General features: G+C 43.0%; 1 protein-coding gene across 1 annotated transcript in view; it reads left to right on the top strand.

The window, feature by feature from the left end:
* Positions 1-3,319: 3,319 nt before the first annotated feature.
* CCDC9 (coiled-coil domain containing 9) overlaps positions 3,320-27,491 on the top strand; it is a 64,614-nt gene continuing 40,442 nt past the window's right edge. Inside the window, exons 1-6 of the mRNA XM_030217964.1 lie at positions 3,320-3,673; positions 3,960-3,994; positions 17,075-17,179; positions 17,491-17,640; positions 21,288-21,692; positions 22,500-22,583. Coding sequence (XP_030073824.1) covers positions 3,992-3,994; positions 17,075-17,179; positions 17,491-17,640; positions 21,288-21,692; positions 22,500-22,583 — 747 coding nt within the window. The 5' untranslated portion in view covers positions 3,320-3,673; positions 3,960-3,991. The remainder of the gene's footprint in view (positions 3,674-3,959; positions 3,995-17,074; positions 17,180-17,490; positions 17,641-21,287; positions 21,693-22,499; positions 22,584-27,491) is intronic.

Raw genomic sequence — 27,491 nt, 5'->3', positions numbered from 1 at the left:
ATTGACTTGTTAAGTAATTAAGTTGTATGCACAAATCCAGAATATGACTGGATTTGCACATACAACTTAAAGCGTGCTATATAGAATCTGGGGGAATAATGACTATTGTATTGCCTGGAATGACCAGTCTCTTAGTTGTAATCCGCGTAGAACTGTAAGGTAAACAGCGGAATATAAGATATTATGTTATGTTCAACCAGTGCTGGATTTCTGGCAACCCTATCCTGGTATACTATAGGACTTGCAGCACTGATGTCAATGGGTAGAATTAAGGACTATAAACACCACATTGCATTGGGATCTAGGCTGAAACCAGGACTAGCCCAAAGGTTTCACCTCTTCTTATTTTCCTTATCCTACAGTTATTAAAGGGGTATTAAAATGTGAGGCAACATGCATCATTCCCCTTCCTTGGTAATCTGACATTCAAGGCCTTCAGCAAACTGAAGCGCTCAGACATATGACAGATCCAGCAAGAGTGTAATACCCCAGCCTACACAGTAGAACATAAGGATTTAAGAGTCCATGTTCACAATGTGCAGGGAAATTTTTAGTCCACATACACTGCAGACAATTTGTGTAGAAAAACTACCTGTGCTGTTTCCCTTGAGTTCTTGGGGTTGGCTCTAGGTCAGGCCTAGGAATATGATTTTGTTTGAAATGAAACAGGATGTTTCAATAAAATATCCTATTTTGTTTTAAAAATGAAATAAAGGAAATTAATTTTTGTTCATTTCCCTTATTCATGGGTTTAACCAGCTGTGAGGCCTTGCTCCCCCCAAAATAAATCCACTGCTTCCCAAATGAAAGCCCTGTTCTGAGTCCAGGCTCTGTACAGTGTCAACCCCTGAATGCTCCATCCCACTTGGGCAATTGCTCCTTTCCTGTTTAAAACCCTGATTTGCTGCTGCTGTTTTATACAAAAACAAAATGAAATCCAAATCAAAAATTCAGTAAATACTTCTTCCCTCCTAGAACATCTCCTTCAGATCTTAGAACCTCCCTCCCGTCTCTTCTTCCCCAAATCCCAGAACCCTTTTGTTTCCCCTCTCACCTTCTCCACCTCAGAATCTCCCATCTATCTTGTTCCCATCTCAGACCCCTGAACCTTTCTCCTTTTACCCCCATCTCAGACCCAGAACCCCCCTCCCTTATCCCAGAACATCCTTTCATAGTTTTTCCCATTTCCCCTCTTTCTTCTCCCCCATTCTTGGGTTTCCCTCTTCCTTCATCCCTCACCCCTGATTCTCTCCTTCTGTTGCACCAATATCTAAGATCACCCATCCATAGAACCATACAAGCAAAGCCTGGAAACCATGTTATCTGTATTACACAAATTGAGGTATATTTTCAAAGCACTTAAGACTTACAAAGTTACATATGGAACTTTGCAAGTCTAACTGCTTTGAAAATGAGCCTCAAAGTAAACTTACATTTATCCATGTATGTCACCGAATTTTAGAAACTCTGGAGCAGAACATTCTAACTCTGGCCACAGAACTTGCCACTGAACTGCAGCAGGAACCCAGGAGCTCTTATCACTGTATTACACTGCCTCAATGGCTGTTTGCCTGGCAATCTTGGTAGCAACTTAGCCAGACCCTAGTAGAACCTTAGTTAGAACATACAGTCTTTGGACTATGATTTTGTATTAGGGACACTCCCTGAAATCTCAAATAACTTCCCAGCATTAATTTTATCCTCTACTCTAAGCTCTACTGCTTCCCTTCAACAGCAGGAAGCACCCACCAAGAGACATAATCCTTGGTTTCACAAAGGGGCTCTAAATACTTAAATGGCAAGCATGTCAAGCTGCGAGGCACTGGTGGAAAATGCTTACCCTTGCGTTGCCTGGAACTCTGCAAGAAGCGCCTAGTGACCTACAAGAAAGAGGTACATACAACAAAGCAATCTTATCTTCCTAATTTAATTCATTGAAAAATTTACCCCAAAAAGCTTTTATCAACATGAGACCAACATTGCCACTTTTCTAATAAATAATTGGGTAGCTATTCAGTGTTATTTAATTGGGCAGGAGAGGCTCTTAGCACTGGCTGGGTTGTGACATAATAATTTGTGACAGTTAAATGGATAGCGCAGTGAATATTATGTCTGATTATCACAGTACTGGCCAGTATGTGCCAGGGTGGTCTGGGGACAGAGCTTGGGTTGACCTGGAAATTATCTGGGCATCATGGTTTATTTTATTTATTAGAATTTATTTACTGCCTTTCTGAAGGAATTCACTCAAGGCGGTGCACAGTAAGAATAGATCAAACATGAGCAATAGGCAATTACAGCAGCAAAAATATTCAAATAACATGCATCTGGTAGCGCTATACAAATGTTAATAATAATAATAATACAAACTATGGCATAGTATACTACTTGCAATGTCAAGATAATATGTAATAGAACATTGATGGTGTCTGGATAACTCACTGGTCAAGCTCCTGACCACTCTAGGGGTGTAGCTACGTGGGGCAACCGGGGCAGGGGCTCCCGAAGATTTGGCCCTGCCCCCCCTGCCGCCAACCCCTTCGACCCCCCCTTCTGCTGCCAACCCTCCCCCGCTGCCATCGCCGTCTGGTACCTTTTCTGGCGGGGGTCCACAACCCCCGCGGCCGCGTTGCTGATCTACAAGGCTTCTGTTTCTGTGAGTCTGGCGTCCTGCACGTTGTACTTTGGCTGGCGGGGGTTAGGGACCCCCGCCATCAAAGGTACCTGACGGTGGCGCTGGGGGGGGGGGGGGGTCAAAGGTGGTGGTTTGTGGCGGTGGGGTCAAAATGGCAGGGGGGGGGGCTAAAATGTGCCCCCTCATCTCGGACTCTGGACCCCCCTCCCGCTGAAGTCTGGCTACGTCTCTGGACCACTCCTTAAATTTCCTCGGTAAAGGTAGGAGCTGCTTCTGTGCATCACTTTGCATGCAAATTTGTATAGTAATTAACTCATTATAATAGCTTTGCATACAATTTTGGTATGCTGCTACTGTGATAGGAAAAGAGCTGGGAGAAACCTTTTGTAAATGATGTCACACTTCACTCCTTGCTCGATAAACAGTCTAGATCCCCAAAAATCACACTGCTGGCTCTTTTGGTTTTATGCATTTGGACATCAGCCTCAAGTCCCTAATTCCGAAACTACGTCTACTTTGGCATTTTCACCCCATTACATCTCTTGCTGCTGATTGGCTCATTCTGTTTTGTCAGAACCAATTAGACAGAGGAAGAGGCAAATTGCAGCTCCCGCCGTCCCGCCACGAGTCCCGCCAGGCGGGCGCCAGCCAGCCGCCAGTAGCGTAGGAACTAGTGTGTGTGAACTCCTGCTCAGCGATGTCTTCCTGGTGCTTGTCTTGTTTCCTTTCGGTGTTGCTTGCCTGCCTGGTTGAAGCTCAGTCTCCCCAAGCTTCTTTTCTTTTACCAGGAAGCTAGGTCTGGAAGGTGCTTTATGCCTTTCAACATATAACGTGGGATTTTTAAAAAAAATTATTTCTAGTCAGCTGGCGGTTGCCCAAATCAAAGATGGCCCTTCCAACGCAAGTCAAAGAGGCGGGGCGAAAGCAGGAAGTGACGATGTACAGGAAGTTGCGGGCTGTGGGGTAAGGTAGTTTGGTTGGTGCTGCACCTTGCTTCACCGTCTCTCTCATCACTAAGACAGTCAGACCGTGGACGTGGTGAGTCTTCCTTTGGTGAGGCCCTTTAGAGTGAAGTGTTGCTGTGTGTTAGGTGCGAATTCCACATCTTTATCATCCCCTGGAATATTAAGTTTTGCATTGCTCCGCTTAGCTGCAGTTTGCCTGGAACAGTCGCAGTAAACCCGGGTTTTGTGCTTTTTATCTGTCTCCTACTGTCTGTCCCATGACCTCTTGCTTGGAGCAGTACAAGTTTCTTAAAGCCCATTGCGGAGGGATAGGTTCATTTTGTGCTGATTCACTCACTGTTCTGCATTTTGTTTTCCAGGCTGGAGCCGGATCCGGTTCGGAGCAAGCGACATGGTAAGATTGCTTTCTGGATTGCTCTGCAGCCTTTAAGATCTGCTTATAAATAGGGCATTACATGGATTCAAAACTTTTAATCGCATAAAGCCTCCCCCTCACATTTCCTCCTGTACAGTTCAATATATAGATAGCAGATATAAATTCTCAAAACTGACATTTCAATTACGAACTAAAAATAAAATCATTTATCTTACCCTGTTGTCTGGTGATTTTATCTTTCCAATCATCTCGTTCTCTGGTTCTGCTTCACTGTGTTCTGAACTCTGCTTCCAGGTCCTCCTGTCTATTCACTATTTTTCTTTCTCTTTCATCCTGCCCTGTATTTATTTTATCTTTGGTGCTTGTATCCAGCATAATCTGAATGTTGTTCAGTTCTATGTGGCTTGCAATAATTAGGACTAGAAATGCATGCAATATGTTAATCTGTTTTTACAATATATTCATCTATCACATTTTACTTTCATCTATTTTTCTTTTTCCTTTTTAAATCTTTCTAGTTTCCATCTCTTCTCTTCCCTTCCATGTTTCTTCCTGTCTCTCCTCTCCATGGACACACGTCCCTTCTCTCCTTCCTCCATGGGCACTGTACCTCCCCTCCCCAATCACCATGTTTTTTCCATTCCCCTATTTCCAGTATCTGGCCTTCTCAAACACATCTCTTCTCTCTTTCTCCCAGTAAATCTTCCTGCGCTCCTTATTAGCATTCCCTCCACCCCTGCTGTCCCCATTCTCTCACTTCCAAATCTTTTTGCACTTCTGAACCCTCAGCCCTTCTCCCTCCCACAAATCTTTCTGTACTCCTGAAGCCTCAACCCTTCCCCCCCTCCCCACTGTAGTGTCCATTCTCTCCCACCCACCCACATCTTTCTGCACTCCTGAACCCTCCCCCTTCAGTCCCCATTTTCTCTCTCTCTCTCCCCCAAATCTTTCTGCACTCCTGAACTTGCCCATCCCTGTTCTCACTCTCCTACCTGCCCCTCTCTGGTCCTACGATTTGCCTTTAGTGCTGCAGCAATGAAGGCATGCCGCTTTTTTCAGCCGCCAGGAGCCTCTCTCTGTTGTGTCTTGTCCAGAAACAGGAAGCTCTATCAGTGGAGGCGAGATGCTACAAAGAGAGGAGAGAGAACAGCCCTTTCAGTTCAACGAGCCACCTCTTCTGCCTTGCCCCGGACCCCACGTGCCATGGACTTGTGCCTCCGGAGTTACTTCAGGGTTGTGGGTGCGGGTCTCCACCTTCCCCACACTGCTTGGCAACCTTGGGAGCATAGCTGCAGGGCCAGCCGGAACCTGGCAGGCAGTCTGTTCAGCCCATTGAGCCCCCGTTGAGCAATTCTGGGTTGTTGTTGGAGAGGAAGCAAGATCTGTCGTCTAACATGTGGGAATTTTTAAGGCATGTTAAGCACTTAACTATTAAATGTGCAGCCCTTCTAGGTGTGCACTTTATTTTCGGCGCCTCCCCCCTCCTCCCAGCAGAATGAAAAAGAATAAAACTAGGAAAATAAAGTGGGTATGTATCTCACAGAACACATGTATGATAAATATCAAAATATTTGCCTGGATTGCGTAAGTCTAGTAGCGCTATAGAAATGTTTAATAGTAGTAGTAGATTGCTAGGAAATCATATGAGTTAAATTCCCCAGGGCTGAAAATTTCCCTTCATTACCTGGGGCAGCAAAGAGTGTTCTCTCTTTCAATCAAACAATGTCAAACAATGATACTGTAGGGCTAGTAATGTAATTAGCTAATAATTGCTCTGGTTAGTTTGGGCTTGTCTTGTCTGTTTGGGGTATGTTTTGCCTTGGTGGTCGCAAAACAAAGAAGGTTCTCATGAAGGTTTTGTGGGCAATATGAGAGAAGAATGCTGAACTTTGGAAATATTTCACAATTTATTGGTGATATTAAAAAAATAAGATATATTAGTATGTCAAAGCATTATGGAAAGCTTAGCAGTAAACGTATCAGTATTGTAGAACAGTAAGGTAACAATATCAGTGCAACTAATAATTATTCCTGGGACATAACTACCGGTGCTAACCTAAGACCACATGCCAAAAGGTTCTGACTCACTTGGAACAAGGCAATGCTTTTTATCTCGCCCCGACTATAGGAAAGAAAACTAACCTACTCTGTAGGCCGCCTGCAAAAGTCCTTCGTCCTTGTGTGTGACAGGTCTCTCCTTTCCTTCTCGGATGCCTAGCTGGAGTTTCCCAGCAGGCTTTGAAGTATCCCAGGTGGTTCCTGGACGAGGCCATGTGGATAGACTGCCTGCTTCACTTTGTTTTCTGTCTGTGTTTGTTGTAGAAGGCTATCGGCAAGGAAGCTGGAATGTGTACAGCTCTTCTCTGGAACTATTTTAGTTGAAGCTAAGATGCTACCCTGCACTGGTTCTTAGTATGGCACATATTTGTAGTTCAGTTCCTTTATAAGCACGGGGCTTCATCCCCTCAGTAATAACTCAGAGGGTCTACATGTTGACTAATGAAATAACACCCATCGGAGAAATGTTTATTGTCTCTCAGTCTAACATCTAACTGCCTGTGTAGCTGTTGTGTCTTGCGTAGACCTCTTGTAAGTCAGTGTCCCTCATATAGCGCACATCGTATTACACGTGTAACAGTTCTTTTGTTGGATGAGCTTGGCAGACAAACACTGTTGGCATGAAGTGTGCACGTGGACAGTGAATGGTAAAGCTTTGGTCCACTACTACTACTTATCATTTCTATAGCGCTACAAGGCATACGCAGTGCTGTACACCATACACAAAAAGACAGTCCCTGCTCAAAGAGCTTACAATCTAGATAAGACAGGTAAACAGACATAACAAGGGTACGGGAATAAAGAGGTGAGGATAAAAGGACAGGGCAAGTGAGTTAGGAGTCAAAAGCAGTGGTAAAGAGGTGGGCTTTGAGTTTGGACTTGAAAATGGCCAAAGATGGGGCTAGACGTACAAGCTCAGGAAGTCTATTCTAGGCTTGAGGTGCAGCAAGATAAAAGGAACGGAGTCTTGAATTAGCAGTAGAGGAGAAGGGGACAGATGAATCACTGAGCTAACCAGATGGTAATTGTCATTAACTGGGTATAAGAATGCCTGTGCAGATGATATGAGACCCCTAGCCTTGGTATTGCTGGCGCCTCAAGAGATGGTCAGCCAAGATTACCACATCGGTGTCTGTGTAAATCACATTCCTGCAGCTTCACACCAGAGAGAGAAAGCACAGATGTTCCTTGGATTGTCAGTCCATTGCTATAGCAAGTCTTGTAGCAACCATGACATAGCCTAGAGTTAGGTTCATAGGCCTTAGTTCGGCAATGCAGTCCTTACACATATACAAACAGGTATGAGCAGTAAATCCCACTACAATTTAAAAATAACAAAAGAGAAATACAAACGTGAATATAGTCATAAACTATTAGTTGAGTTATAATTAAAAAGGAAGACTGTAATAGGAGTGCTAAATTGAGTGTTAGGTAAGAATCCAATGTTTTACATTTACGAAAAGTGAAGAGATTTATACAAAAAATTATGAAGTGTAATGGTTTTGTGTGTTTTTTCTACAATACCCAATTCTACCACATAAATACTGATAAATCGGTATTATCTTTCCAGTGATCAATAGCTAATTTCAGAGCTATAGTAATAAGAAAATCAAATAGAGCGTTAACATCTGTTGATAAGTTAGAATTAAGTGGTAGCGATGTCCAAATAATGTGCTTTAGAAACATGACGGCAGATAAAGGCCATATGACCCATCCAGTCTGCCCATCCTCTGTAACCCTTAATTCTTCCTGTTCCTAAGCGATCCCACATGCTTAATCCATGCCTTTTTAAATTCTGGAACAGTCCTCCACCACCCTTTCTGTGAAATAATACTTCCTTAGGTTACTCCTAAGCCTATTCCCTCTTAACTTTGTCGTATGCCCCCTCATTCCAGAGCTCTCCATTTAAAAAAGGCTCTCTTCTTGTACATAAATGCCCTTGAGATATTTAAATGTTTCTATCATGTCTCCTTTCTCCCTCCTCTCTTCCAGCGTATACATGTTGAGGTTCATAAGCCTGTCCCTATAATTTTTGCATTCAAGTCCGCTTACTAATTTCGTAGCTGCCCTCTGGACCGACTCCATCCTGTTTATATCTTTCCGTAGGTGCGGTCTCCAGAACTGCACGCAGTACTCCAAATGAGGCCTCACCAGAGACTTATACAATGGCACTTGTATATCAAGAGCAAAATTTAGGCTCTTAGGTAGAAAGCTGAAATCCAGATCCTCCAGGGTAGCATTTTCTGAAATGCTACCTGTGCCACGTGCAGGGCCCAAGAGACAGGCAGAGCTCCAGAGTCTCAATGCGTGGATGAGACGATGGTGCAGGGAGGAGGGCTTTAGATTTGTTAGGAACTGGGCAACATTCTGGGGAAGGGGGAGCCTATTCCGAAAGGATGGGCTCCATCTTAACCAGAGTGGGACCAGGCTGCTGGCATCGGCGTTTAAGAAGGAGATAGAGCAGCTTTTAAACTAGAAATGGGGGGAAGGCCGACAGTCGCTCAAAAGAGCATGGTTTGGGATAAGGTATCTTTCAAAGATATCACCATAACAGGGAAGATAGAGTATCCTGATAGTGAGGTTGCAAAAGAGATTGTAGTAGATCGGGTATCTTTAAATAACAATAAAAATCAGACAAAAGATTGCCAATTAATACTGTCAAGTACTAAGCATGATGTACTTAGGAACAACAAACATAGTTTGAAATGTCTATATGCGAATGCCAGGAGCCTAAGAAATAAGATGGGGGAGTTAGAATATATTGCACTAAATGAAAAATTAGATATAATAGGCATCTCTGAGACCTGGTGGAAGGAGGATAACCAGTGGGACACTGTCATACCGGGGTACAAATTATATCGTAGTGATAGGGTGAATCAGATTGGTGGAGGGGTAGCATTGTATATTAACGAGAGCCTTGAATCAAATAGATTGAAAATTCTGCAGGAAACAAAACACTCCTTGGAATCACTGTGGATTGAAATTCCATGTGCAAAGGGGAAAAGGATAGTGATAGGAGTGTACTACCGTCCGCCTGGCCAGGACGAACAGACGGATGCGGAAATGTTAAAGGAAATCAGGGACGCAAACAAACTGGGCAACACAATAATAATGGGGGATTTCAATTACCCGCATATAGACTGGGTTAATGTAACATCTGTACACGCAAGGGACATAAGATTTCTTGATGAAATCAAGGACAGCTTCATGGAACAGCTAGTTCAGGAGCCGACAAGAGAAGGAAAAATACTAGACTTAGTCCTTAGTGGTGCTCATGATCTAGTGCAGGGGGTAACGATACGAGGGCCGCTTGATAACAGTGATCATAATATGATCGGTTTTGATATTGGCATTGAAGGAAGTGAAACTAGGAAATCAAGTACGCTAGCGTTTAACTATAGAAAAGGTGATTACGACAAAATGAGAAAAATGGTGAAAAAAAGACTGAAAGGAGCAGCTCGCAGAGTAAAAAACTTGCATCAGGCGTGGATGCTGTTTAAAAACACCATTCTGGAGGTTCAGGACAAATATATTCCACGTATTAGAAAAAAGGGAAAAAAGACTAAACGTCAGCCGGCGTGGCTAAACAGTAAGATAAAGGAAATCATTAGAGCCAAAAAACAATCCTTCAGAAAGTGGAGAAGAGAACCAACTGAAAGTAACAGGATAGATCATAAGGAATGCCAAGCCAAATGCAAAGCGGAGATAAGGAGGGCAAAAAAGGACTTTGAGAAGAAATTAGCGTTGGAAGCAAAAATACATAGTAAAAATTTTTTTAGATACATTAAAAGCAGGAAACCGGCCAAAGAGTCGGTTGGGCCGCTGGACGAAAATGGTGTTAAAGGGGCGATCAAGGAGGACAAATCCGTAGCGGAGAAATTAAATGAATTCTTTGCTTCGGTCTTCACCGAGGAGGATTTGGGGGGGGGACACCGGTGCCGGAAAGAATATTTGAAGCGGGGGAGTCGGAGAAACTAAACAAATTCTCTGTAACCTTGGAGGATGTAATGGGTCAGTTCAGCAAGCTGAAGAGTAGTAAATCACCGGGACCTGATGGTATTCATCCCAGAGTATTAATAGAACTAAAAAATGAACTTGCGGAGCTACTGTTAGAAATATGCAATCTGTCCCTAAAATCGAGTGTAGTACCGGAAGACTGGAGGGTAGCCAATGTTACTCCGATTTTTAAGAAGGGTTCCAGAGGAGATCCGGGAAATTATAGACCGGTGAGTCTGACGTCGGTGCCGGGCAAGATGGTGGAGGCTATTATTAAGAATAAAATTGCAGAGCATATACAAAAACATGGACTGATGAGACAAAGTCAGCACGGATTTAGTGAAGGGAAGTCTTGCCTCACCAATCTAATGCATTTTTTTGAGGGGGTAAGCAAACATGTGGACAATGGGGAGCCGGTTGATATTGTATATCTGGATTTTCAGAAGGCGTTTGACAAAGTGCCGCACGAAAGACTCCTGAAGAAATTGCAGAGTCATGGAATCGGAGGTAGGGTATTATTATGGATTAAGAACTGGTTGAAAGATAGGAAGCAGAGAGTAGGATTGCGTGGCCAGTATTCTCAGTGGAGGAGGGTAGTTAGTGGGGTCCCGCAGGGGTCTGTGCTGGGTCCGTTGCTTTTTAATGTATTTATAAATGACCTGGAGATGGGAATAACTAGTGAGATAATTAAATTCGCCGATGACACAATTATTCAGGGTCGTCAAGTCGCAGGAGGAATGTGAACGATTACAGGAGGACCTTGCGAGACTGGGAGAATGGGCGTGCAAGTGGCAGATGAAGTTCAATGTTGACAAGTGCAAAGTGATGCATGTGGGTAAGAGGAACCCGAATTATAGCTACGTCTTGCAAGGTTCCACGTTAGGAGTTACGGATCAAGAAAGGGATCTGGGTGTCGTCGTCGATGATACGCTGAAACCTTCTGCTCAGTGTGCTGCTGCGGCTAGGAAAACGAATAGAATGTTGGGTGTTATTAGGAAGGGTATGGAGTCCAGGTGTGCGGATGTTATAATGCCGTTGTATCGCTCCATGGTGCGACCGCACCTGGAGTATTGTGTTCAGTACTGGTCTCCGTATCTCAAAAAAGATATAGTAGAATTGGAAAAGGTACAGCGAAGGGCAACGAAAATGATAGTGGGGATGGGACGACTTTCCTATGAAGAGAGGCTGAGAAGGCTAGGGCTTTTCAGCTTGGAGAAGAGACGGCTGAGGGGAGATATGATAGAAGTGTATAAAATAATGAGTGGAATGGATCGGGTGGATGTGAAGCGACTGTTCACGCTATCCAAAAATACTAGGACTAGAGGGCATGAGTTGAAGCTACAGTGTGGTAAATTTAAAACGAATCGGAGAAAATTTTTCTTCACCCAACGTGTAATTAGACTCTGGAATTCGTTGCCGGAGAACGTGGTACGGGCGGTTAGCTTGACGGAGTTTAAAAAGGGGTTAGATAGATTCCTAAAGGACAAGTCCATAGACTGCTATTAAATGGACTTGGAAAAATTCCGCATTTTTAGGTATAACTTGTCTGGAATGTTTTTACGTTTGGGGAGCGTGCCAGGTGCCCTTGACCTGGATTGGCCACTGTCGGTGACAGGATGCTGGGCTAGATGGACCTTTGGTCTTTCCCAGTATGGCACTACTTATGTACTTATGTACCTCCTTTTTCCTGCTGGTCATGCCTTTCTTTATGCACCCAAGCATCCTTCTGGCTTTGGCTGTTGCTTTTTCTACCTGTTTGAAAGCTTTAAGGTCGTCAGACACAATCACTCCCAAGTCCCGCTCTTCCTTCGCACACTGAAACACTACACCCCCTATACTGTACCGTTCCCTCGGATTTTTGCAACCCAAGTGCATGACCCTGCATTTTTTGGGATTAAACCTTACTTGCCAAATATCGGTCCTTTCCTTTAGCTTCGCTAGGTCCTTCCTCATGTCATTCACACCCTCCAGGGTGTCCACCCTGTTGCAGAGTTTAGTATCATCCGCAAAGAGACAAACTTTACCAGGCAGCCCTTCTGCAATATCGTTCACAAAGAGATTAAAAAGAGCCAGCCCTAGAACCGATCCCTGCGGTACTCCACTGACGATCTCCTTTTCTTCAGAGCAAGCTCCATTTACCACCACCCTCTGTCTCCTACCATTCAACCAATTTTTTACCCAATCAGTTACTCTAGGTCCCGCACCGAGAGAACTCAATTTATTTATCAGTCGCCTGTGCGGAACCATGTCAAAGGCTTTGCTGAAATCCAAGTATACCACATCAAGCGCCTCTCCCATAGCCAACTGTTTGGTCATCCAGTCGAAGAAGACAGTCAGGTTCGTCTGACACGACCTGCCACTAGTGAAGCCATGCTGCCTCGGGTCTGGCATTCCAAATAGTTCAAGAAATGTCACAATCCTGCTTTTCAGAAGCGTTTTCATTAGCTTACTCACCACCAAGGTCAGACTGACAGGTCTGCAATTCCCAACCTCTTCCTTACTTCCGCTCTTGTGCAAAGGAACCATATCCGCCCTTCTCCAGTCCACCGGGACCACTCCAGTTGCTAAGGAAGCATTGAAGAGGTCCGTCAGCGCAGCCGACAGAACTCCGAGTTTCTTAAGCACCCTTGGGTGTATCCCATCTGGCCCTATCGCTCTGTCTTTAGAGTGAGGCATTCAGAGAAATTAAATATTTTCTGAATCTTGTCCCAAATGTCCCAGCAGTATAGTTGTAAACTGTCACATTTGTACAGTAGATGAACCAGAGTTCCAGTTACCTTGTGACAAGACCGACAAAGGTCTCAAGATGAGGATCTGGTAAGTTTGGATTTCCTTGGGGTCCATAATGCACAACGTTGTAAAACGTTTTTGAAGAGGTTGAAGAAGCTGTGGGGCCAAATATCCAGAAATTGTGCCAATCTTCTTGAGAGAGGTGATCATTGATGTCTTTTTCCCAGACTGCTTGAGTACCAATACAAAAGTTTTATCTTGTTTAATTGGAAAACTTTATAAAAAAAAAAAAAACGAAGCTTTGTGTGACAAACATTTTTCTTTCAGTAAAAACATCAATTGAACATTTGTTTTTAAAAAAAGCGAGATGTTCCAGTTTTTTTTTTTTCAGAGCATGAAATAATTGGAGCCAATGATAAAGTTGAGAGTTGGGGTTATTAAACTCTTGTTATAATTGTTAATTGACTAAGAGGCCCTTTTACTAAGGCACGCTGAAAAATGGCCTTTGTTGGTGTAGGCGCATGCATTGGTTAGCGCCATGCGGTAGAAAATAGAAAATATTTTCTGCCGTGCATCAAAAATAGAATTACCACCTGGGGCACACAGTAGCCAGGCGATAGTTTTAATTTGACACGCGTCGAACACTTGTAGACTCTTACTCATCTTACTAAAAGGGCCCCTCAGAAACCAAATATTACAAGATTTCCATACCTGCCAGTTAAGGTTTACCATCTACCCTGATATTGTCATCTGAAACAATAAAGATATCAGTAATGGCATTCTTTGAAGCTGACATAATCATTGACAATTGTAGAAAAGAAAGCACGGTAGCTAAAGTAATGTTGTTATTTTTGAAAGGAGGTGATGAGAATTTAGCTAATATGTTTAAGGGAACAGATTTATTAATTTCTCATTTTAGAATGAGATGATTCCTCTTATCTTCCTTCTTGGCTATGTTAAAACCATCTAGAGCCTTTACATAAAATAAATGCAAAGTGGTAGTTAACAAAATCTGGAAAATTGTCTCCTCCCGTTTTGTTTGGGGAATTTCAAAATTCTGGTGGCTTATTTTAGGTGGCTTTGATTTCCATAGAAAATCTATCAGTATTTATTTGAAAAAGGAGTTGGGGAGGTTAACCAGATTCCTACCACGTAGTTGACTTTAGAGGCAATTGTCATTTTAATTGCCTCCAGTCTACCCCACCAGCTCAAGCATAAGGGAGACCATTTAGAGATGATTTTAATTTCTTGCAGAATATAATAATTCAGAAATTGTTCCTTGAATAGAACGACCAAGGTAGATTCTTAAATATCTGATGACAGATTGGTAGGTTTTGAAAGGCTAACCATGTATATAAGGCTATTGAACAATACCTCAACCCAACAAAAATGCAAGTCACTTCAAATATTCTGTAAAGAGTCTCTAATACATGTACAATTAAATTGAAAAAGGAAGGAAAAGATTTCAGAAGCTCAGCCAGGATGCCAATTGTATAGTTTACATCTCAGCTTCGGGCGCTGTGCACCTTGTATGATACGAGATGGGATTCTGTGGGCTCGTTCTAGTTCCATCAGTGGTGAGAAATTTATCTGAAGAAGCTTTGGGAGCCAGGAAGTTAAGAAGGTTATTATAGCCATACCTTCGTTTTTCTCCGGTAGGCCTAGAATCTTCTAGAAAAACACGGTAGTTGTAGCTGAGACTCGTGAGCTGTAAGATTCTCCGTTTGTTCAACATGCAGTGCTTGGGAGGATAATTGTTTGATGATATATTTTCATTCATGTCGGATAATGAGTCACCATTTTCTTTTAGCAGATTTTCACCTGTACTTTCTCTTGAAACAGCAAGTGAGTGAGATTTTTTTTTTTTCCAGATCCGAGTTAGAACCACCCTCTCCTTGCAAAACTAACATAGTTCTTGGAAGGCATTTTCATGCTTTCAATGTTTGGGGAAGCCATCTCTACAAGAAGAAGATTCTGCTTGACCAAGGTCTGATAGTTGATAGACATAAATTGTTCAGAGGTGGATGGAGCTAATACTCTATGCTTCCATCTTGTCCACACGAGCGCCCCCCAATGTAGGTACTTTCAGCCCTGGAGAAAAAGGGGTTGAGCAGGGAGCTAAAGTATGTAGAGCGATTTCATGTTGAAATCCCCAGTGTATTTTGCCATGTGTATGCATGGAATTTACAGTTCCTGTATGGCACCTGTTGGCCCTGAATTTGCAGTGGCAACCTCTGCCTTCGCTTGATGCCAGTATATGCACTTTCTTTTTAATCCTTTTCCACGCTTTCCCCACTCGAGGTCTGACCTCAGCACAAGCTCTTATTCTTTCCTGATACCCACCCCTCTTGCAAATAACTCTTCCCTCTTCCATGGCCTCCAGCTTCTAACTGAAGCTGCAGCTGTCACAGATTCCATCCCAGCCTATACAACCTGCTGCGACTTTCTCCTGTGGGCCATACAGTAGATACTGCCTCATTTCCATCCTGCTTTGTTGAGTAATAAGGTCAGTACATAAGTATTGCCACACTGGGACAGACCAAAGGTCCATCAAGCTCAGCATCCTGTTTCCAACAGTGGCCAATCCAGGTCACAAATACCTGGCAAGATTCCAGAAAAGCTCAATACATTTTATGCTACTTATCCCAGAAATAAGCAGTGGGTTTTCCCCACGTTCACTTTAATAATGGTCTATGGACTTTTCCTTTAGGAATCCGTCCAAACCTTTTTTAAACCCCACTAAGCTAACTGCCTTTACCACATTCTCTGGTAACGAATTCCAGAGTTTAATTACACGTTGAGTGAAGAAACATTTTCTCCGATTCGTTTTAAACTTACTACTTTGTAGCTTCATTGCATTCCTCCTAGTCCTAATATTTTTGGAAAGAGTAAACAAACGATTCACGTCTACCCGTTCCACTCCACTCATTATTTTATAGACCTCTATCATATCTCCCATCAACCGTCTTTTCTCCAAGCTGAAGAGCCCTAGACGCTTCAGCCTTTCCTCATAAGGAAGTCAGCCCATCCCCTTTATCATTTTAGTCGCTCTTCTCTGTACCTTTTCTAATTCCACTATGTCTTTTTTTTGGGATGGAGCAACCAGAATTGAATACAATATTCGAGGTGCGGTCGCACCATGGAGTGATACAAAGACATTATAATGGCTTCATTTTTGTTTTCCATTCCTTTCCTAATAATACCTAACATTCTGTTTGCTTTCTTAGCCGCCACAACACACTGACAGAGGGTTTCAACATATCATCAACGACGACACCTAGATCTTGGTCGGTGACTCCTAACATGGAACCTTGCATTACGTTGCCTGCTCTGCATCTATAGGTGTTCTTGGGTAGACTCTTATGTGTGAGGCTTCTGATTTTAGTTTTTAACTGATAAATATAGATGACAACATCTTAATTCATAGAAAGTTGGGCTGCTATACTAATGTATTCTGTAACAGATTCGGTGTGCAAATGTGCCATTATACTAGATGATTGCCCAAACTTTTGGCACGTAGGTTGAATTGATCCTTTAGTGTAGTTGGGATTAAAAAACATTTGGACAAGTTTCTGGAGGAAAAGACCCAGAGAAAGCCACTGCTTGTCCATAGGGGTAAGTAAAATGGAGACGTTACTTTTTGTGATTCTGACAGGTACTTGCGACCCAGACTGATCATTGTTGGAAATGGGATACTGGATTAGAAAGACCTTTGGTCTGACCCAGTATGGCTATTATGTTCTTATGTATACGTAATCACAAAAGAGAGGTTAATACAGCATACAATATAAACAAGAAAAAGCAACACTGGGCCTTCAAGAAAGAGACAATGGCATTGTCTCTTTCTTGAAGACCCAGTTGCTTTGTTTTGTTTATATTATGTTCTTATGACACCCACAAAACACCAATAATCATACTTTTTATTTTTGCTATCATCAAAGAATCACATCGTAGATGGGAAATAAGCTTAGTTTTTTTACAGTTTATAAAAACCTAAAAATAGAAGGCTGATGCATAGCCTAATTTGGTATTTATCTGCTATCATGTACCATATCACACACATTCATACGTGGACAAACTTTGGGATATAATACATTTCAGTTGTTATAAAGAAAAAGAAAGTTGTTCTTATGCTGTTTTTTACTTTGCAATTTCCTTTTATTTCTAATGCCTGTAGAATGGTGGTGTAAATAACCTTTTTGAGCCCTTGCTCTGGGAGGTGGCTTGTGGGTCTTTACTGATGTAAATAGCTGAGTATTCTTCTCTTGGAAAGCGTCATTTGCAGCAACTATTTATTTATTTATATTTTTAAAGTCGTCGCCAGTAGACCTGAAGTCCAAAGAGGAGAAAGATGCTGAGCTGGATAAGAAGATTGAAGCATTGCGGAAGAAAAACCAGGCCTTGATGAAGAGGTATCAGGTAGGAGGCAGCTTAGGGAATATCTGAATTCAGGTGGGGGGAGGAAGTTAAGCTTGTACAACTCTTTCCATTCCATCCAGCATTTGTTACAGAACACTCCATATAGTGTCACCCCTGTTCTAACTGATGGGGAAGTTCAGACTGGCATATACATGGTCCAGTTTGGCAGGGCGCTTCCCTAGAGCAGAGGAGACAGAATAGGAATCCTGCTTCATCCCAGTGAAGCAGTTAAGCTGGGACAAAAGGACAGACCATTTTCTTTGCCTAGCAAAAAAAGACGAGATGCTTAGGCTATGCTGTTTGTCATGAAGGAAATCGAGGAAGACCGAAAGAAAGCAGAGGAGGAGGGAATTGCAGTGACCATGCCTCGGAATGTGAAATACTCAGAGTCTGAAATGGACAAAAAATGGAAAGACAGGGCCAACCTTTCTATCACCGTTGATACTACCAGCTCTTCTGTGGTAAGAGGTCTTCCTCAACATCTATCATAATTGATTTTTTTTTTATTTTATTGGATTGTAAAGTTCATTGTTCACGTAGGGGTCTTTTTTACTAAGGTGTGGTTAACAGATTTAGTGTACACTAATGGATTAGTGCCGTGCAACCCATAGCTATACATTGGGCTGTGTGGCATTTAGAACACGCTAAATCCATTAGCACACCTTAGTAAAAGGACCCCTAAATGTTTATGGTTACATGTTGTTTGGAACCTATTATCTAGGCAATTCTAAATTAATAGAAACAGCTATTGTGTTATAGGTGGTATATCAAATGTAATAGTAAACAGATGTAATATACACGATAGTTGAACAAGAAATTTGTGGAAATCGAGTACATGAGAACATGAAGCAAGGAGTCCTCTGATGATGGTGCATCACGCTACTGAAGGGAGGAGCCTGGTGGAACCGAGGATGGTGCTTCCTAGCTTGTTTTTTTTTAATAGTCCAAAAGGTTTTGTGCCAAAATACAACTTCAAATCATCAGTCTGCTGCCACCTGTTTTTCAGATCAGCTGTAGTACCTGTTCTGTTAATCATAATATTTAATACTCCTGGGGGCTAATAAATAGAGCTTCTGTGTTATCCGTTATTTCAGGAAGGCCCTGATCAAACTACTGGGGACTTCTTTTTTTTTTGGGAAGGGGGGAGTTTGACTCAGTTACATCATCCAGCTGTTCTGCCTGACTGGATGATGTCATCTGATCAGGACCACCTTTTCTCCCTCCCCTGCGCTTCTCTCTCCAGTTTCCTTGGGGAGATGGATAGGGGTTTAAGAGAGGGGACCGACGGGGGAGTATAGAAAAATATAGGCAGATAAAGATCATATGGCCTATCCATTCTGCCATCTATGCCATCTATCCATTTCACTCCTTTAGAGATCTTATGCACTTGTTCCAAGCTTTCTTGAATTCAGATACACTTTTTATTTTCTCTATCACCACCACCTGGAGGCTGTTCTCGTGAATTCACCACCCTTTCCATGAAATATTTCCACAGGTTACTTCTGAGTCTGTTCCTCATTTCAGAGCTTCCTTTCGATTGAAAGACACTCACCTCCTGTGCATTTATGCTGCATAGGTATTTAAATGTCTATCATATCTCCCTTCTCCCTTTCTTCCAGAGTATACATATTGAGATCTTTGTCTCCATACGCTTTATGATGAAGACCACTGACCATTTTAGTAGCCGCCCACTGGACTGACTCCATCCTGTTTATATCTCCAGAATTTACACAGTATTATAAATGAGGTCTCACCAGAGTTTTATACAGGGGCATCATCACCTCCTTTTTCCTCCTGGCCATTCCTCTCCCTGTGCACCCAAGCATCCTTCTAGCTTTCACCATTGCCTTTTCTACCTGTTGGCCACCTTAAGATTCACATATGATCACACCCAAGTATGATTTGAGAAGAAGAGAGAACCTAGGGGAGAGAAGTAAGAGAGGGAACCTTTGGGACATTTGAGGGATGGAGGATAAATGAGACAGTCACTTAACTCCTTAAAAATTGAAGAATTTCAAAATTGAATACACCAAAAAAGATTGTGATGTAGAGGCAGTAATTTAATACTTTTGGACTGATATTTAGAGGCACTGGTTGGCAGTACAGATAGTGCTGCCGAATATCCTTACAGACCACCTTGATAGTGCCAGGTTGGTCCATGGCTGAAGCGAGGGTACTCTCCCAGAGTTATTTGATTATTGGATTGAATATCATTGCTGATTGGTAACTCTCCGGATAGTGGCTTGATATTACTATCTGGATAGTGCCGGTACTAACTGTCCTATCCGGATCCTGGTGCTGAATAGCCAGTGTTTTTTAGCCATGGCAGCTGCTGTTTAAAAAGAAATGCTAAGCACCACAGCTCGATGTTGGCCTGTTTTATTTTTGGTACTCTCCCAAAATAACTAATTGCCTTAAGTAAACATCTAAAATTGCAATTTTTTTTAAATGATGTTTTTTTTATTTTAAATCACAATATTTTTAGAAATGACTGCAAAGGATGTACACATGGAATTTTTGTGAACATTTTTCCAAAGACATTCCAATGCACAAACATTCAGCTTTTGAGAGGAAAAAAAAGAACATCAATGCTTTAGACTCATGCACTTAACACTCAGTGGCACTTTTTCAGGATATGCATTGTGATATTATTAACAACAAGCATTGCCTTTACCTAAGTAGGTTTAATTAGAGGCTCAGGAAGCAAAAATCTAAATTTCCCAGTGTCCTGTAGTCAGTGGTGTGCTGGTAAATTTTTAACAGGCTCTCTCCCCGGTCCACCTCTGCGCCCCCCCAAAATTGCAGAGCTGGCTATAGCGGGGGAGGGGGGGCAACGCATTACTCTCTCCAGGAAAAAAAATTAAATGATCCCAGGTTCCAATCTAATTCATGTTTAATGTGGGATAAAATGCCGTAAATAAATATAAACTTTTAATGTTGAGCACCTGATTCTCAAAGTGAACATATTCCAAACACTATAATGAAAATAAAATGATTTTTTTTCTACCTTTGTTGTCTGGTGTCTGTTTTTCTGATCATGCTGGCCCAGTATCCGATTCTGCTGCTATCTGTCCTCTTAACTCCGTTTCCAGGGCTTCCTTTCCATTTATTTCTTTCCTCCTTTCTTCTTCATTTCTGGTCCTCAGCTTCTGCCTATTTTCTTCATCCATGTGCAGTTTTTCTCCTCTCTTCCTTTTCCCTCATCTCATCTCCTTCCTCACTCTTCTCTCCCCTCCATCCATGTCCAGCAGTGTACCCTCCTCTCCCCTGCCCTGCATGCACCCATGTCCAGCGACACCCTCCATCCACCCATGCCCAGCAGCGACTCTTTTCCCCCCTGCCACCCCCTTCCGAGTTGTTTTGTGAATTCTTCTTCTCCTCCCTCCCTCCCGATCCGGTCCCTCACCGCCCGCTTGTTTTTTTAAAATTCTTCACTTCCAGCGCCGAGTCGCCGACTGTCCTGAGTCCTCCCTTGCCGATTCGCGCTTCAAAATGGCCGCCGAGACTTCAGCCGAAGTCTTGTGAGGCCGCCTCTGGAAGTCTCGGCGGCCATTTTTAAAGCGCAAATCGGCAAGGGAGGACTCAGGACAGTCGGCGACTCGGCGCTGGAAGTGAAGAATTTAAAAAACAAGCGGGCGGTGAGGCGGATCCGGAGGGAGGGCGGAGAGCCAGAGCCGGCTCGCTATTTTCAACAACCGGCTCGCAAGCCGGAAGAAAATTTAACAACCGGCTCTTGCGAGCCGGCTCCAGCACACCACTGCCTGTAGTTCATAGGCATATGGGATGCCATTTTTGTATGCTCGGTCCATGGAGTTGCCAGAACTCACAAAGTGTACTGGAAGCTGGACCATACTAAAATTGCAATGTTTAGACATCTGGGATTATCTTGGTTCTCTATCAGAATTAACTTGGGATTGTACCTAATTAGGCAAAGATTTTCGAGCTGTTACTGCATTACATCAGGGAACTGAGAGGAAACAGTACTGTACTCGCTGCTTCTCTTTACTGATGGGCAATGATTGTGATCATGAGCCTTTGCTGACTCCATGTTTGAAAATGCAGTGTACTATTCTACATATGGTATCTTCTCGCTGCATGTTTTTCCTAGGAAAAACGTGTCATTAATGACCGAAAAGCTCCCCCCACCCCCAGAAATGTTATTGGACCACCCAATCGGACATCTCCTCCAAGGGATCCAGGGAGGATCACAGTGCGACGTGGCCCATCTCCTTCCAACCGATCACCCATTACAGAGAGGCCTAACTGGGAAGGCAGTAGAGATGGCATGGGACGTGGAGGGAAAGGGCGTAGGAGTCGAGGAGGGGGAAGAGTCTTGCCAGGCTATGGGGGAAGAGACTTGGTGGACTATGAAGGAGGGGCAGCACCGTATTCGGAGAGAGGAAGAGGATCAGCCACATCAGGACGTGGAGGTCGAGCAGAAAGAGGAGCTAGAACGGATGGTGGTGGAGGTGATGCTGATGGCACTTTGGGTGGACCAGATCGGAAAAACAAGGTACTGTGTAAGTTTTTCTTTCTTTAAAGCAAAGCAGAAGAAAGATTCCTTACCACAGGAGGTGCAGCATGGGCAGCAGCAGTGAAAGCTATACATGCCAGCCCCTTCTCTCCAGTCCCCTCACATGGACAGCTACAGTGCAAACTTCATACTTGCATGTTATCCCAAGAAAGAACAGGCACAGCACGGGCAGCAGTAGTTTAAGCTTCCTTCATACACACATGCAGCTTTCTTCAGTGCATTATCATTGCTCTGCAGGGTTATAACAAATTTCTGCTAATTTTTAAATGCCTCTTCCAGAAAGCTTAGGGCTCAGAACTGTAATAATATAACCTTAGCTATATAATATTTCACTGTCTGGAAGAGAGTTATGAGGTGTCGTGGAGATGGAGCAGTGGGATTTTTTTTTTTTTGTGGATGAGAATGGGGGGAGGGGGAGGGATGTTTATGAATAAAATGTGAAGGTAGAAGCAGTTCGTAATATGAAACGCAAGTAATTTTTCATATACCAAAGGCTAGGTTATAACTCAAACTTTAAAATGTGCACACATGCATCTTATTTAGAATATTGAGGCCTAGGGTTTCACTGACAACACGAATCAGCTGGACTCTGCTGAGCTACAGTTGATTTCTTGTCAAACTGAATATAGACAGCTCAACATTAGAAATGCTGTCAAATCATGGCTAAAAAGATGGAATAGGTTCAGAATGTGAGGTGGGCCTGTTTTTCTTTTGGGCTATGTAATTTTGTATTGGTATGTATTCTCTCACACACCTGATGTTCTATGGTTCCCTTTCCTGGCTCAGGAATGGGAGGAGAAGCGCAGGCAGAACATTGAGAAAATGAATGAGGACATGGAAAAAATTGCTGAATATGAGCGGAATCAGAGGGTAAGTTTTTTTTTTTTTTTTTTTTTTTTAAAGCCGCCAGCTTCTGGTATTGCTTTCTTATTGCCCTCAGTTGTAATCTGGGTATGCTTGGTCTGTTCATGGATTAATATAACTTAAAAAATACAGCTTTTGACGTATCAGTCATTGCAGGGTACATTAGAAATTGGAAGGTCAGACTGTCTTACAGCTTCAGCTACAGAAAACACAATTGACTGCCATTTATATTTATCATTTCTGGTACTCATTTTTCCACTTTTCATCAGTGACCTTTTCTACTTTGTTTTCTGACACTTTAGAGTATTTGGGCAATATTTAAAGCCATCTGTGTGGGTAATTGTCTTGTTTGAAAACTGTCTCCCCCTGAGCAACAAGAACGAACATGCAGATGCATTCCTGTGGTGGTTTGTCAGCAGAGGGAAATAGTGGGTGTGTATGAGTTTTTCAAAAGTTCAGGGTTGTGGAAGAGTAACCTAATGGTTAGTGCAGTAGTCTGAGAACCAGGGGAACCAGGTTCAATTTCCATTGCAGCTCTTTGTGATTCTGGGCAAGTCACTTAAGAGCCCTTTTACCAAGCTGCGGGAAAAAGGGCCCTGTGCTGGCAGCGGGGTCTGTTTTTTCTCACGCACCAGGGCCCTTTTTTACCACATCAGGTAAAGCCCCCAGCACACGTGACCATTTGACGGGGAGCCCTTACTGCCACCCATTGAGGTGGCGATAAGGGCTCCTGTGCTAACCTGGCGATAACCGGGCAGTGATGCCCGATTACCACCTGGTTACTGCCGTGCAAGCCATTTCTGAGGGTTTTCTTTTTCCCCCAGAAATGGTGTGTGCTTAGGGTGGGACTACTGCCGGCGGTCATGTTGGGCTGGCAGCAGTCCCGAAAGAGCGCGCGGTAAGCCCGCGTTGGGCTTACCTCCGCTCTGTAAAAGGGCACCTTAACCCTACATTGCCCCAGGTGCAAAATAAGTACCTGTATATAATATGTAAACTGCTTTGATTGTGACTACAGAAAGGCAGTATATCAAATCCTGCTCAGTTTCCTCCTCTCCTGCCTCAGCTGCCCACATAAGAGTAGCTGCAAAGTACTTAGTGATCATCACACCATATGGTTTCATATAAGGGTGAAGGCACAGTGTGGACGCACAAAACTAAAAGTACTGGGTTTCAGACGTACTGATTTTGATAAAATGGGGGAATACCTGAAAAAGGAGCTGTTGAAGTGGGAAGGCGTAGGAGAAGTGGAACATCAGTGGTCAAAGCTGAAGGCTGCTATAAATATGGCGACTGATCTTTAAGCAAGGAAAGTAAACAAAACCAAGAGAAACAGGAAGCCTATATGGTTTTCCAATCAAGTATCTGAAAAAATAAGATCAAAATAGGCTTTGTTCAAGAAATACAAAAGAACGCAACGAGAGATTATCGGATTAAACTCAAAGAAGTGAAGAGGGAAATACGGCTAGCGAAAGTGCGAACGGAAAAAAAAAATGGCTAAAGATGTAAAGAGAGGTGACGACCTTTTTCAGATATATTGGAGAAAGGAGAAAAGATAGGAATGGAATTGTGAGACTGAAAGATGAGAATGGTTATGTGGAAAGTGAGGAGGATAAAGCGAATGTGCTAAACAATTACTTCTCTTCAGTGTTCATGGAGGAAAATCCTGGTGAAGGACCGCGGTTGGCTGCTGAAGGAATATTTGGGAATGGAGTGGATACTGCGCCATTTACGGAAGAAAGAGTTTATAAACAGCTGGAGAATCTGAAGGTGGACAAAACTATGGGGCTGCGTAACCCTAGTAGCGCTCTAGAAATGTTAAGTAGTAGTAGTAGTAGTAGTATATCCCAGGATACTGAGGGAGCTCAGGGAGATCCTGGCGGGACCTCTTAAAGATTTATTTAATAGATGTTTAGAGATGGGAGAGGTTCCGCAAGATTGGAGACGGGCTGATGTGGTCCCCCTTTACAAAAGTGGAGACAGAGAAGAAGTGGGAAACTACAGACCGGTAAGTCTCATGTCGGTGGTAGGAAAAGTAATGGAGTTGCTGCTGAATGAAAGGATAGTTAACTTTTCTAGAAGACAACGGGTTACAGGACCTGAGGCAACATGGCTTTACCAAAGGAAAATCCTGTCAAACGAATCTCATTGACTTCTTTTACTGGGTAACAAATGGATGAAGGCCATGAGCTAGATGTAATCTACTTGGATTTCAGCAAAGCCTTTGATACGGTCCCCCACAGAAGACTCGTGAATAAGCTGAAAGGGCTGAACTTAGGACCGAAAGTGGTGAACTGCATAGAAAACTAGTTGACCGACAGGTGGCAGAGGGTGGTGGTAAATGGAATCTGCTCGGAGGAAAGGAAGGTGAGCAGTGGGGTTCCTGAGGGGTCGGTGCTGGGGCCCATTTTGTTTAATATATTTGTGAGAGATATTGCTGAAGGGTTGGAAGGAAAGGTTTGCCTTTTTGCGGATGACACGAAAATAGCCAATAGAGTGGATACCCTGGAGGGCGTAGAAATGATGAGAAGGGATCTCTGAAAGTAGAAGAATGGTTGAGGGTCTGGCAGTTAAAATTTAATTAAAGCCAACTTTCGGGGTAAATAGATACTGTCCGGTTCCCACCTGTTTATTGCTAAATACTACATCAAGAAACCTGTACTCCATACAAAGTAAAACCAAAAAATGTGTACTGTGAAACACAAAATTTGTTTTCTTTTTAAATATGCTAATAGTGCTCAGTGGAGGGGGTTAGTCCACAGGACTCACTCGCAGTATGCACTGCACCGGCATCCGATCGACTGATGGTTTGAAGCTGTTAATGTCTTACCTACAGACAGTATGGTATTCCCCTGAGGATGCTAAGAAGCGAAACATACCGAGCATGTAGGGAACCGGTAACAACTACCATCTTGAGTGCTGGATTTCAGTCCCAAATTTAGGGAGTAGTATAACCACGATTGTGTTTTAAGCCACACTGCGGATGGGGATCCCCACAGAACGTGTATGCATCAGTACACAATCACCCCTGGAGGAGTTAAGTAGTAACTTATGGTTAATACTTTGATTGGACTAAGTTAATACTAGAATAGGACAGGGAGGTTGGTGTGCTATGATGTTTAAAACAGTGCATAGTGCGAGTGAGTCTTGTGGACATAACCCCCTCCACTGAGCACTATTAGCATATTTAAAAAGAAAAAAAATGTTGTGTTTCACAGTACACATTTTTTAGTTAAACTTTAATGCCAATAAGTGCAGAGTGATGCATTTGGGGTGTAGAAACCAAAAAGAGAGATACCGACCTAATAGGAGGGGAGAGATTAGCAAGCTCGACTCAGGAGAGAGACCTTGGGGTGTTGGTGTCGGAGGATATGAAGGTGAAGAAACAATGTGACAAGGCGACAGCCGTGGCTAGAAGGATGCTAGGCTGCATAGAGAGGGGTATAACCAGCAGAAGAAAGGAGGTGTTGATGCCCCTCTACAAGTCATTGGTAGGGCCCCACTTGGAGTATTGTGTTCAGTTTTGGAGGCTGTATCTTGCTAAAGATGTAAAAAGACTGGAAGCGGTGCAAAGAAACGCTACGAAAATGGTATGGGATTTGCGTTGCAAACTGTACGAGGAGAGACTTGCTGACCTGAACATGTATACCTTGAAGGAAAGGAGAAACAGGGGTGACATGATACAGATGTTCAAATATTTGAAAGGTATTAATCAGCATACAAACCTTTTCTGGAGATGGGAAGGTGGTAGAACTAGAGGACATGAATTGAGGTTGCAGAGGGGGGCGGACTCAGGAGGAATGTCAGGAGGTAGTTTTTCACGGAGAGGGTGGTGGATAAGTGGAATGCCCTCCCGCGGGAGGTGGTGGAGATGAAAATGATAATGGAATCCAAACATGCGTGGGATAAACATAAAAGGAATCCTGTTTAGAAGGAATGGATCTATGGAATCTTAGCGGACATCGGGTGGCGACGCCAGTATTTGGAGAATAAAAACGATGCAGGGCAAAGTTCTATGGTCTGTGCCCTGAGAAAGGCAGGGACAAATCAAACTCAGATATACATATAAAGTATTACATACCATGTAAAATGAGTTCATCTTGTTGGGCAGACTGGATGGACTGTTCAGGTCTTTATCTGCCGTCATTTAAAAAAAACATAGTAACATTAGTAGATGACGGCAGAAAAAGACCTGCATGGTCCATCCAGTCTGCCCAACAAGATAAACTCATATGTGCTACTTTTTGTGTATACTTTACCTTGATTTGTATCTGTCATTTTCAGGGCACAGATCGTATAAGTCTGCCCAGCACTATCCCTGCCTCCCAACCACTGGCTCTGGGGCAGACCGTATAAGTCTGCCCAGCAATATCCTTGCCTCCCAACCACCAGCCCTGCCTCCCACCACCGTCTCTGCCACCTGAGCTCAGCTAAACTTCTGAGGATCAATTCCCTCGGAACAGGATTCCTTTATGTTTATCCCACATATCCTTTATGTTTACTATGTTACTTGGATGGCTCTACTTAAATTTTCACAGGAATAATGTTCCTCTGCATCTGCTCCAGACCATTCCCTGTGAGATTTTGTTTGGTTCATAACACTTGTCGTACTGGTCTCCCTTCCTTTCTTCTTTGATTATTCCTTACACTCCTTCAAGATGCTTACATTCCCTTGATTCTCACCGTTTAGTTCTTCCTGCACCCAAATTGTCCCAGCTGGAATCTAGATAACACACTTCTTTTTGCTTTCTTGGTCCCAAGGTCTGGCGTGATCTACCCCTTTTTATCCTTTCTGAACTGTCTTTTAAGAAATTTAAATCTCTACTCAAATCTCCTTATTTTTCTGTTGCTTTTGAACTATCTCAGCGGTAACTAGAGTTCCACCTGTTATTATTTATTTGTAAGTGCTGAATGATC

This window comes from Microcaecilia unicolor, chromosome 11 (assembly GCF_901765095.1).
Source record: "Microcaecilia unicolor chromosome 11, aMicUni1.1, whole genome shotgun sequence".
Taxonomy (NCBI): domain Eukaryota; kingdom Metazoa; phylum Chordata; class Amphibia; order Gymnophiona; family Siphonopidae; genus Microcaecilia; species Microcaecilia unicolor.
Note: the sequence above shows the minus strand (reverse complement) of the source record. Positions and strands in the feature narration are given on the sequence as shown.